This window comes from Rhopalosiphum maidis, chromosome 1, assembly GCF_003676215.2.
Source record: "Rhopalosiphum maidis isolate BTI-1 chromosome 1, ASM367621v3, whole genome shotgun sequence".
Classification (NCBI taxonomy): domain Eukaryota; kingdom Metazoa; phylum Arthropoda; class Insecta; order Hemiptera; family Aphididae; genus Rhopalosiphum; species Rhopalosiphum maidis.
This window is the reverse complement of record NC_040877.1, coordinates 26,942,379-26,955,834: the sequence shown is the minus strand read 5'-3', so window position 1 is coordinate 26,955,834 and position 13,456 is coordinate 26,942,379. Positions and strand designations below refer to the sequence as shown.

Genomic DNA, 13,456 nt, shown 5'->3' with positions numbered 1-13,456 from the left:
AAGTTTTTGATAAATAAAACAATTCCAGACATTCAATTAATGTGCGTTATTAATTATTATTCTGTACAGTATAAAAATGTGGTTGTAATTCAGTAATTACATCATGATGATAAATTACTAATTTATACAGACATGATGCGATATAATCTCATCTTATGCATCGTTTCAATATAATTTTATAATAAATAAATAATCTTATAAGCATATTACATATAAAGATAATATTTGAATCTGAATAATCTATACCTATAGTATTCACAAAATTATGTCATACGTATAAGGTATAATATTATACAATGTTTATATTTATATTGAAATTACTTAGATATTGAAAAATGAGAAGAAAGATTGATTGACTAAATTATTATAGTTGTTATATAACTTGATTATAAATTGTTTATAACAAATGTAGGTAGTTTTATGCATAGTTTTTTTTTTTTTTTAATTTCTGGTAAAAATAAACTTATGAGAAATCTTGTACTGCATTTTTAAACCTTAAGTAGTTAACACCTAGGTAGATTAAGATTAAACATTTTTTGAATTTTTAACTAAAATAATTTATATACTTATACAAAATTTTAAAAAATTCTATAAAACAATTAAACTTTAAATGCTTTAAAAAAAAATTGTGACTAATTTTTAATTGGAAAAACCACTTTTGTGAAGAATTTATTGTATAGAATATCAAGATTGTTTACGTTTTTTGTTGATCCAATAATTTTATTTTAACCTCTTAAGGCCAATCCACCCTCAAAGATAAATTATATCTAGTTTTAACTATGTGCAGAAGAATTTGTCGCTAAAACTCAGAAATGACAATAAATAGCACCTATATAATAAACACACTTATTTTATTGGGCCTGGTTCCCCTAAATCAGACACTTTGGCGTCTTTAGTTAGATTAGATATTACTTCCAGACATGTATAATGTACAACTTATTAGTTATTAGTATTATTATTACGCGAACGAAAGTTTCTATAACAGAAAAATTATTCAATAATATAACATATATTTATATATTATATTCGATTAATAATACTATGTAAGTCTGTAAAGTGTAAACCTAATAACTATGTATACAGCTTTGCTGCATTATATCTTATACTTCTTCGTTTACATAATAATTATTTATAGGCTTACAGCGTATTACACATTATTATCTATACTCAGTGGTGCCAAAGTCCAAAATTGTACCTATGAAATTAGACACATTTACATACAATTTTGACACCCACCTAGGTTATTAGATTAATGTAAATTTGTACACTCAATAACGATCGGAGATAAATATATATTTTGGCTCCACTGTCTATACTAAATAATACTTCAATTTTGTTGATACTTCCTATCATTGTGGTATGATAAATATAGATTGGTATTCTAATGAAACGAAAAAATATGAAGTAACTTTCAAAGAAGTAAAACATTGCAATAACAAATTTGTTTTATTGAAAACAGAAACTACATTATAAGCCATAAGAAACCAAAGATAAAAAAATGTGAGTCTTAAAATTAATAAGGGAGGTTGGTAATTGGGCCATATATTATCTATACCTGTTTTGAATATAATACTATTTGCTTATATTTTATTACCAGGGTACTGGGCCACGATTGTATAGCATAAAAATGTAAGAATAAATAACATTTATTATTAATTTTTATACCTTTGTAAAAAAGTCTTTCTTTATAAATATACAATATAAAACTAATAACATAAAATTAGTAAAATAATTATTAATTTATTTTTAAATGAAATACAGATTTCACAAATTCAAATCTGGTTTTTCGCTTTCTTCATATTTTTCAATTTAATTGATAATATAATTATTTTTAATTAAAGTTCGTTTCATGGTTTTTAACGATCTTACACTTCTTTAAAATAGTGTCCTGATTTCCGGGTCTATTTGATATATTAGTTTACATTATATATTTGTTACATTTTAGTTACCCAATTACTTAAATCTGTTTAAAAAACAGTTAATTGTGGCCCGATTCCCGGACGCTCAAAATTAATGTCTGGAAAATGATGTCTAATGTCCATTCGTACTATGTATACATTCCTAAAATTAAACGTTGACAATATATACATCATAGCTCTTTCTATCATTTGTCTGAGATTATTTTTGAATATTGAATATGAATTTTTAACCCATCAATTTTTGTACGATGGGTAGTGTGCGCTCTGTTTTTAAGATAAAAAAAAATCCCACACGAGATGATCTCAGAAACAAAATACTTTTAAAATAACTTTTGGCTAAATTAATTAAATTATTTTCTGCTATATGCAGTTATTAATCAGTTGGTTAATTTATTTTCCTAATAATGTAAGAGCCCTGTAAATTTAAAATACAATTTATTTTATATGAATTATATTTTTTTTTCTTTAGTGTATTCATCACTACGCTCAATATCTAAAATAATAGTAATCGGAAATAGCTTTATTTATATTATTTATATTAATTAAGTATTAATATTATATAATATTCTGTAAATACTACTAAATTTTAGGCTATCGAATTGTTGAATTTATTTAAGAAAAAGTACCAACAAAATAAAAATAACTTAGGCAGGTATATACAAATATCCATATAAAAATACAATCTTACCAAAACATGTTAATTTCAAATCCCCCAACAATCACAGTATCACACTGCTAACTAGGCCAAATTGCGAAGTTTGTATACTTAGTATGTTCTTCAGTTTGTGTTTGCTAGTATATACTTTAATTATTTTTAGGTCTTAACGTTTTGTTTTAAATTAATCGTGTATTTTTTCCGTGTGAGTTTTTCATTGAAAGCAAGTCCTGATAATTTTTTTAGTTACCCAGATATCTGACAAAGATAAATTATCATTATTTGTCTCATTGTATAGTACGAGGCATGTCCAAAATGTAAGAGTACTAGATTTTTCTAATTTCTTATAAGAATAATAAATAAAAAGTACCTGTATTATATACCTTATATACTTTTAACTATAATTTGAATTAAACAATATTTAAATAGTCTACTTAACAATTTTACTTGTTAAATAATTATTTAAAAATATATATTCTTAGATACAATAGGTACCTAACTATTGTATCTCGTATCTAAAGGTGAAAAAATAAGTACCTAGTATATCTTTTTGAAAATTTCGAATATATTTTGTTATCTTGTGTTTTGTATTTAGAGATAAGAACAATGTATTTAATTTCTAAATTATTTTTTCAAGTATCCTGTAGATATGAACAACCAAAGTTCATTGTGCTTATAGTTTTCTCTAATTTTTAATATAGTTATATTATACATTTATACAAGAAAAGTCATTTTAAATTAATCAATTTTTTTGTATATACATATACCGAATTAATTACTTATTCTGCTTGTCGTTCTTATAAGTATTCTAATATTTTATATATAATACAAAGAACGACATTCTAGAGTATTTAAGTACAATATAAATATCGATTTGTGATTGCACCTTAACAAAAAAATAAGTTGTCAGGTATCTACTTCAACTACAGTTAAGAGGATGCCATACCCGCATGTGTTGTCTCTGTCTTACTAACGTACATCATCACAAATTTTCGTTCAGCAGAATACATTTTATGATGTAAGCTTTAATAGTAGAGTAAATTTACCTATTATTAAATTTAAAGGTAAGAATATTACCTAGACAATGACATATGCTTTTATTGATATTATTATTTTAAAATGAGTTATAGCTAAGTAAAATATTACAACTTTAAAATGATAGGTAAATTTACTCTAATATTAAAGCTAACATCACAAAATGTATTCTGCTGAACGAAAATTTGTGATGATGTACGTTAGTAAGACAGAGACAACACATGTGGATATGGCAGCGTCCTCTTAATAATTAATATTATCATAATCGTTTTCACTACTGTTGGATTTTGAAAAATTTTCTGGAAGATTCCCAATAACTATCTACCAATATCTCGCCTTTCTCTCTTCGTATTAATTGAATACACGTATATTCGCAATCATGCACATAAAAATATATAATTCAATGTATCATATTTGTAAAAGTGAATTTATCATGTTTACGTAAGTGAACAACATTTACCCAGCTCTATGTGATGTACTATTATAGCTTATAGATAAATTAACACATAATTTTTAATTTTGCGCAAATTCGCATTTAAAATATTGGCAAATTATTTGCTCAGGCTCTCCTAAATATTCGAAAAACACTTTAAAATAGATATTTTTTTAAGTAATAGTCGTGTACTCACGTAGTCATGTGCCATTAACCTAACACTTAAAATATATTGGTAGTTATAGCTGGTCAGTCCGGTCAGTTTATTGGTATATTACTTTCAATCATGTACTTTTATTAACTATTAAGCTTATATATTATTATGTATTCATCCTGCCATCATGATGTATAGGTACTTAGTACTTATACCTAATACTACATAATGTGTACACATATTATAACCTTGGCACCCCGCTGAGTGCAGATTGGTTGTGATTATATTGTATATTACATTGTGTATTTCATATTTAAACTATTATTGTGGATTGTAATTTTTGATAGGCATGTATAAATTTTACATACCAAACTATGTATTTGAAATTATTAATGCAATATCTAGTTTACTCAGTTGGGGTTATTCAAATACGAAAAATTATTCATTTATCATCCTAAAAGTTAGTTTAAGCTAATTGACTAGACGTATGATGTATATTATATATATAAATATAAGACTATAATCTATAAGAATTATATCTATAAACAATATCTAATAAGTCTCTAAAAATTATCATTAAATGCATTTAAAAAGGACTTAGTATTTACTATTTACTATTTAGTAACTATTATTATGCGCATAAAACTGGGTGGATAAACTCTTAACAGTAAACCCTTGTCTACACGTACAATGTACATACAATAACTTTCTAATTGAAACATTACACCCTACCCCACAAATCGAAAGTATAATTATTATTGTACAATTCATTGGCTATAAGTACAGTTATAGAAAGGTGCTTGGCCCCTTATAAGGGTACACTCGCCATAGCCATAGACTTATTAGATATATAAATAGGAACGATCCTTTTGACTTTTATCGTGCATGAAAATTACAAAAACTTACTAAAGGTCCGCTATGATAAAAGATACATTTTAGCGATTAATCAAATAAATTTAAAGGCGATGATATGTTAAACAATGACTTCTATCAAATATTATCTTGTAAATATAGGTACATCATCAATACTAAATATCAAATTAAAAGTATTCAGTTTAAATCCAGCTGTACACTTTATTAAATTATGTCATTTTCAAGTAGTGTTGAATATATTTAATTTATCAATGATAGGTAATGATATGTTACCTACTACTACTTTTTAGTTTTTACGTATTGTGATTATTTAATTGATTATTTTGATAAATAGTGAGAATTTTTATTTTTAACCTCTAAAGTACAAACTTACAAACTAGATTCAATTTTGTAACAGAAACCACCCTAAAGTTGAAGATCAGAGCATTTTTTCAATTAATTATCTAATCATTTATCGTGTATTTGTATTTGAGTGCCAAAAAAACACACATTGTAAAATCAATACATCCTTCGCTCCGCTCAGAACCCAAAATAAAAGGTTTCTTATACTAAGTAGAAATTAGGAGAACTGTATGAATACAACAAATGATCAATTGATCATTTTTTTTAAACGAGTTCATGTAAAACCGTAAAAATTCTCAAAGAATTAATAAATTTAAATCAATATTTATTATGGAATTACCTTTGTTATATGGTAATATAGGCCATATTGCCATAACACAGGTCGCTAGACCTGCAGATCCGTTCCTCCAGCATTGCCATAAACGAATTTGAATACCATAATGATTCTTATTATTTAATATGTATTTTATTTTGTAAAACTAAAAAAAAAATTTGTCTATGTAGCAGTAACATTGCATTTATCTTTTTATTAAATTAACTATTGAAAGATTGTAATAATCATTACTTTTTCTTATATATTTCAAATAATAAGATATATTATAGACTATAGTAATTTTTTAATAACAAATAAATGTTTTTGTTTATGGTTAAAATAGGTTTATCGGTTGTAAATCGAGGCTCGGGAGATACCGCTACTGATCATGCTCATTGGAAAATTGTATTTTCACGGGTTTACATGAGGGTGTATTCAAATTTTAGCAGCACAAAACAAAGTATATAATACTGAATGACTTGAATTCAAATTAGTTTACATGACAGCTCTGTTTATAATCTGGACATCATGCAGGCATATAAATAAGTGCTTATTATTTTTATTTTTTTGTGGAGGAGAACCATTATCAGAATAATTGAGGCTTAAAAAATTTTTTTTTATTGATTAGGTAATAGTTGCTAAAATACGATCTTTAGGGGGGGTCGCTCCTTCCTAAATTACGTCCCTGTTGGACATGTAGAACTATTGGGCGGTATTAAGTCCGTATTATAATTTAAAAGCAATACAATACCAAATACCACAGTAAACGGTTTGTCCACAACGCACAGATTAACTAGAACTTTTGTTTGTTCTGAGATTTCAGATTTATCTTTAGTATTATCACTAGGTACTGACAGGAGCGGATCCAGATCAAGATAACAGGGGGGGCCATATATTTAAAGGGCACACATTAATTTTGATAAAGTATTTATTTAGGTACATATATATGTTACTTTCCACAGTCTCGTACAATCGTACAGAACAAAAAAAAATATTTTTTTATAGTAGATAATAGTAATAAAAAAATATATCACTATAATTTTGTTACCCTTAAAGTATAATTACGTCAAAAACTAAAATCGGGGACTTTAATTTTTTTTTTTTTTGAGAAAACAGGGAGGGGGGATCGCACCAATCGCCCCCTCTGGATCCGCCACTGAGTACTGATTAAATAAAGAAATCTATCATTATTAGTTAAATTTTATTGCCGATGAATTGCAACGACCATTTTTGAATTAAAACACTAACTATAATATCTATAGGTAATACAATAACAATATTAGATAGTTAACTATCTTAATTCTTAATAAGTCTTAATAGCATCGTTATTGTCATAGTGTAAACTGCAGGGACAGCATGGCAAATTCCAAATGTGATAACTACAGTTAGTTTCGACGCGTTATTACTTTTTTCTGCAATATGATGGTCGTAGTAAGTGTAACCGATAACGGCGACAACCGTACAGATAATAATATTTGTATAATATTTATTTACTCGTGAGTTGTTAAATCTAATATACACAGCAGCAGTAGTACAATTATACACAATCACGAGCGCGCCCTCATACTACGCCCAAGCACTCACCAACAATAATTATTGCAGAACAATGAAAAAAGTAATACGATTCGTGATGATAAAACGTCATTGTTAATTTTTACGATAATGAATGTACAATATTATATTTTATATGGTACATTTTAACGTATTATTACGTATAATTATTTTTATTTGGTTTTTGATTCATGGTCCCTCTCGCTAACCATCAGTCCGTCCAGCGAGTCATTTTTAAGTATGGTTGAGACTGGAGTTATCAATAATTAAGTAGATTGATAATGTCGCGTTAATAACACTTTCAAGGTTATGTTTAAATTGCATGTAAATACTTGGGAAAATGTCAAAATGATAATGATAAAACATGTAAAGTCGGACGGTTTTTTTGAATTATACTTACGCTGGCCTCGGGAACGCTGAACATTTTATACATTATTATTATTATCTTTTTCTGCAAAAACGAACCATGACTGTAAAAAAAAACATGAATTTCAGCTGTCGGATAGTTCTGAACCCGATGAAATGATGACTGATCAGAACTCGGCGGTACTTGAAGTGTCTGTCGAAGAAAAAGGCGTTACTCCAATGCCTCAGACTCTTCTAAATGATACTTCTACGGTAAATGTATTTTATAAGATTTTCAATTAAAATGTATTTTATATTATAAAGGGTTATATTAATTTGAAACTATGGTTTCTAGTTAGTGTCATTTCCAACAAACACTAATGACTTTCAACTCAAATTAGACTTTCGACGTGATATTCAAGTACGGGTTGACAATCCACAAAAAATTGTTGAACCGCTGGAGACTTACATCACATATAGAGTATCTACTAAGGTAAAATTTGCTACTGTCATATTAGATTGAAGTATTTGACCTAGTTTGTTTTAGGCGGATAGAACAGATTATCCACACAAAGAGTATGTTATTCGCCGACGTTATAATGATTTTGTTTGGCTGAGACAAAACATTGCTGTTGAATATCCTGATCGTATAGTGCCTGTATGTTTTTTTTCTCGCAAATGTTGTTTTTTTCGTTTTAATTTTTTTTTTTTCAGCCTTTACCAGCAAAACACACAATTCTTGGTCAGTTGGACAGGTATTCAAAAGAATTTGTCACATGCCGTATGGTATTGTTGGAACGTTTTTTGACACGTTTAGTTTGTCATCCTATTCTCACAGAAGATAAACACCTAAGAGTTTTTTTAACCGCAAACGCTACCGTATGTATACTATATGTTATATGAAAAAATTATCTAAAAATCCATTTTGATGCATTGCTATGAATTTAAATTTAAACTATTAACAAGATTATAGTAAATTTAAAAATAAATATTTTGTAAAAAAACTAATTATTTAATCTTAATTTAGGAGTTCACTACATACAAAAAACGAGGAACAGGACTACTCAGACGTATGTCAAACAGTCTGAATACAATTTCTGTGTCATATAATTCAAGACAGGTAGATTTTGAGTTTGATCCCATAAGAAATCATCTGCATGGCCTATCTGAGAAATTGACCATGTTAGAAAAAGTAGCTCAGAGAATCCACAAAGAAAGAAAAGGTTTGTGATGTTTTATAATTAAAAATTAAAAATATTTTTAAATGATTTTCTTACTTTTAGAATTGTGTGTGGAATCTCACCAACTAGGAGCAGCATTCATTGAATGGTCTTCTAATGAACAATCTATCTCTGTAGCACTATCCCGTATTGGCCATACTATCACAGCCAATAGTTCTGCTTTACGTCATAATTTAATATCAAATTTTATAAGTGACTGGGCACAGGTAATTGAATAAAATGAAAATAATAGTATAAAATATTTTTAATAACTTATTTTGACAGCCGCTGAAGGATTATGTTAGCTATATAGAATGTGTCCGAGAAACGTTAAGTAAAAGAGATGCACTACAAATACAGTATGAACAGTCTCTTATGGATTTAGAGAAGAAGAAGGCTGACAAAGATAGGGTAAACTTTGTCTTATATATTTTAATAAATGATTATAATTCTTGACTATATATTAGGTAACTAACGATGAAAAACCGTTAATGTCATTCTGGTCAAAATCAGAAATAGATAAAGAAGAAAAAATAGAAAAGATGAGTCAAGTTATCCCTAAATTAGTATCAGCTGTCGAAGCTAATCAGGAACGATTGGATGTTTGTAGCGATGTATTTAGGCAAGAGTATGGATTATGGAAGTGCCAAAAAAAAGCTGATTTCAAAAGCATGCTGACTGCCTTAGCCGAAAGTCATATACAGTATTATCAACATGTGAGTATTGACATAACCTAGACATTGTTCTTTTATCATTACTAATTAATTGTGTTACAGTGTGCTGCATCTTGGGATTTAGTCTTCAAACGCATGACATCGGAATAAAATACTGAGCTTAATCTTTTAGTAAACCACAAAAAAAACATAGACAAGGTATTTTTTCTTATTTTGTGATAAAATTGATTAAATATTAACCCCAGAAAAAAAATTATATTATTGGTCCAATGTAAAAATTTCAATGTAACTAGGAAGTAAAATACAATATATTGTTTTGTTGTTTTATTATTACTCATTATATTTTGGAAACATAATCATTCCATGTCTTTTAAGTTATTCACTATACCAAATTATATAATATAAATATATTTTTATTGTTTAATGTCATTTTAAACAGTTTTATGAATTAAAAACGTTTTTCTTAAAATAAAAAAAAAAAGTTGTTTTAATATATAAATTACATTGATTGCATTACAAATAACTAGTGAAAAATATGTTTGGTTCTAACAAGTGATAACATTTCATAGTTATAGTATCACATGAAGAAAAAATACAATTAACAGTAAAAAAATAACAAGTATTTAATTTATGTTTAATACATGACAAATATTTTTTTGTCTTCTATAAAACATAGTAAATCAATTGCCTATAATAGAGCGTTTTTTGTAAACTTGTTTAAAATATAAAAAAAGGACAACAATTTTGTTTTCATTAAATGGATAGTAAAATCATCACAGTTATGTATATCAGTAGAGATAAGATATATTTAGTCATACTAATGATTAATTTAAGTTTGTCCTTCTAATTACAAAAATATAATGTACCAACAGTTAATGTTAAAAAGGGATAAAAAAAAAAATGTATACCATTATTCAGAATCGTCGTTCTGTAGGTGTAGATGCAGTAAACATTATATTTTTGGAACTATGTCCAAATGGTGCCATACTAGACATTTCCTTAATGCTCATAGTCATGGTTTGGTAACCAGTATCTGAGCTACTTTCCATCATCAAACTGCTTTTTTCAGTGCGTCGTCGTTTTGGCATTGACATAGTGGATACCGGAGTCAAAAAAATAAAATCTTTGTCTAAAAAAAAAAAACAAATAAAACTAATTATTATTTAATTTAAAAGAATACACAATGGTTTTATAATATGTAAAATTATTAAAAATGGTCAAACTTTTTAAATCTTAACCAAAACTACACCTCAATGTTACAAAATATAAGCCAGACTAGCTAGTAACAGGTATTGCTAAAAAATTCTAACTTGAAGATATTTATCAAGCAAGACTAAAATAGACCATTATAGTTAGAAGCTTGAATATTTAAATTGAATAGAACCATTATTCATTGGGAAGTTATTTATAAAAATTAAAAATATTAATTTGTTACAAATATTGAGAATTAAAGTATATTTGTTTTTATCAATATTTTTATAGTGGCAAATAAATAAAAAATCTTTTTGAGGTGAACATATAATTTGCAGCTACTGCAGCTGTCCTATTAATAAAAAAATGATCACATTAAATGGGAATTTTTAAAATGTAGTCATATTAGTTTATTAGTCAATAATACATAGATTTAGAAGTAGAAGAAGAAGTCAAAAACATTGCCATTATGGTTTGTTTTTACTGTGTGTTCAATTTTACAGGTAGGTAACGGGAAATATTTCAAACACACGACTTAGAATTGAATTTGGAGTTTTTTTTATTGCATACAAGACATATAAATACATCTGTTTTTGATAAATTCTAAATTTTTAACTATTTTTATCTGCGGATGCAAGATAAAAAAAAATTTCTTAATTATAGATATTATTATAATAATTTATTTTGATTAAAACTACAAGGTATAATTATTATCACATTAAATTTATAAAAAACATATCATTGGAATTTATCAATAATTATTATACCTAAAAATGCGTGATGCATGATTAAGATAGAGCATTAAAAAATGCGATAATTACAAATTCCCTAATTTAAAACTTTCGACTGTCCTAAAAATGACAATTTTGAAGATATCAAAAAAATAGTAAAGATCAAAATTGCTTAGAAAAAATAAAGCAATCCAAATCCAGTACAAAAAATAAAAATTTCTAAAATAAGAAATTTTTATTTTACCGCACATGCGCAGATAAAAATAGTTGAAAATTATAACTAATCAAAAACATATATTTATATATTCTGTAAAAAATCTGAATCAAACTCAGTCATGCGTTCAAAATATTTCCTATTACCTTTAAATTGAACAGACTGTATTTTGTATAAAAAAAGTTGAGTGACTGAAAATGCTTCTAGCTTGGTTCACAAATAAAATTAAAGCTCAATTTAATATTAAAAACTGTATAATATTTTAAGATCGTCAACAAAATATGAAAAAAAGTAAAGAATGATAACTTGTTATGAATTACTTACTTTTATTATTAGGTGGAGTATTTTCTCTATTATTTTTATTTATTATTGGAGATACATCAATAGGAATGTGACAGTCTATAGGTAGTTCTTGTACACCTAAATGATTTCCAAGAACTGGACCTTTTGAATTAATTGTTTTAATAAACGACTTCGTTAATGGGCTAACTGACAGATTTCTGCGTCTGTAAAAATCAATTGAAAATATTAAGCATGAAAATTATTGGCTTTTGTTGAACACATTTTACTCACATTTCTACTGGAGAAATAGGGTCATCATTATCATTCATAAAAAACAATTTGCGGCGTAAATTGGAGTTATCTTTAGTAGGACTTATTTCTTCTTCACAATTTTGAGTCTATTGAAGTTTAGAAAAAATATATTATAAATATTATGTATTAAGAATGTAAACAATGTATAAGTATTTTACTGAATTCAAGAAGTATGGTTTTAGTATTTCTTCAACATGATCAGGTAATATAGAAGGAAAACTTAAATCTGTTTGTGTTGAAACTGAAAATGTTTAAAATGAGATGTTAAATGTTTTGTTTAATTTTAATCAAATAAAATGAAAGTACCTTCACGGCTATATGATACAGATTTCAGACTTTGCTTATTTGATATAGGTGTAGAAGATGAATTTTTATGAGCTTCCCAATCAATAACTTGATTATTCCAAGGGCTAGGAACTTTATGTGTTGAGCAAAAATACCTATAAATTAATGAATAACGAGAGGCATAAATACGCTAAGCTAATAGTAAATGAGTTTTTGATTACTTATCAATAGTCTCTTGTAACTTAGATTCTGTTTCATCATCAACTTGATCCTCGTCGACAATACATTCATCTTCTATGTGCACTGGGTTTAGTTTGGAGACATCATCTATATTCCATCCAAATTCAACTTCTTGCCCTGGGCTTTTTACATTGGCAAAAACTGTAGGACTGATTGTCGTCTCCCCAAGTCGTTGCATTAAGTTGTCATTAAATGGATTATAAACTTTTTTTTTGCGTACATTGTTAGTTTTGTACTGTGAACGCAAAAGTTCTGTAGACATGCACCAGTGACGTGACGGTTTTAGAGGAGTTGGAGTGCGATTAAGATGAAACTTTTTTCCAAAGGATGTTGTTTCATTTTTTTCGGAATTTAACGACACGTCCATGTATTCTACTTCTTCGCAATATGCCATACTTAAACTAGAGACGGGTCATCGACATTTACTATCAACATAAAAACATATACTTCAACACAACACGAAATAGGACATAACTGTGATAAATTGACAGTAACAATAACAACAAAGAAGTGCACAAAAAACAAATCAATAAAAATAAAAATACAATTTTAAATAATATTATGAAAAAAAAAATAAATTATCAAATATCGTTATTCATTAGACATTTGTAAATTTTATTCATTTTAACGGTTGTTCCGATTGTTCGATATCCATACTCCAAGGATCTTGAATCACTTGAAGTAGCA

General features: G+C 27.0%; 2 protein-coding genes across 2 annotated transcripts; one reads left to right on the top strand and one right to left on the bottom strand.

Annotated features, from left to right (window-relative positions):
- Nucleotides 1-7,557: 7,557 nt before the first annotated feature.
- Nucleotides 7,558-9,873, top strand: LOC113548294 (sorting nexin-30-like). Its single transcript, XM_026949096.1, has 9 exons — nt 7,558-7,893; nt 7,976-8,113; nt 8,168-8,278; nt 8,335-8,499; nt 8,648-8,843; nt 8,904-9,067; nt 9,126-9,251; nt 9,308-9,556; nt 9,617-9,873. Exons 1-9 carry the CDS (start codon nt 7,798-7,800, stop codon nt 9,662-9,664), a joined length of 1,293 nt encoding a protein of 430 aa, XP_026804897.1. The 5' UTR covers nt 7,558-7,797; the 3' UTR covers nt 9,665-9,873.
- A 231-nt stretch (nt 9,874-10,104) lies between these two features.
- LOC113548735 lies at nt 10,105-13,360 on the bottom strand. The gene is made up of 6 exons (XM_026949775.1): nt 12,751-13,360; nt 12,551-12,684; nt 12,403-12,485; nt 12,224-12,330; nt 11,975-12,156; nt 10,105-10,643 (listed from the first exon to the last, which is right to left on the bottom strand). Exons 1-6 carry the CDS (start codon nt 13,161-13,163, stop codon nt 10,429-10,431), a joined length of 1,134 nt encoding a protein of 377 aa, XP_026805576.1. The 5' UTR covers nt 13,164-13,360; the 3' UTR covers nt 10,105-10,428.
- Nucleotides 13,361-13,456: the final 96 nt, after the last annotated feature.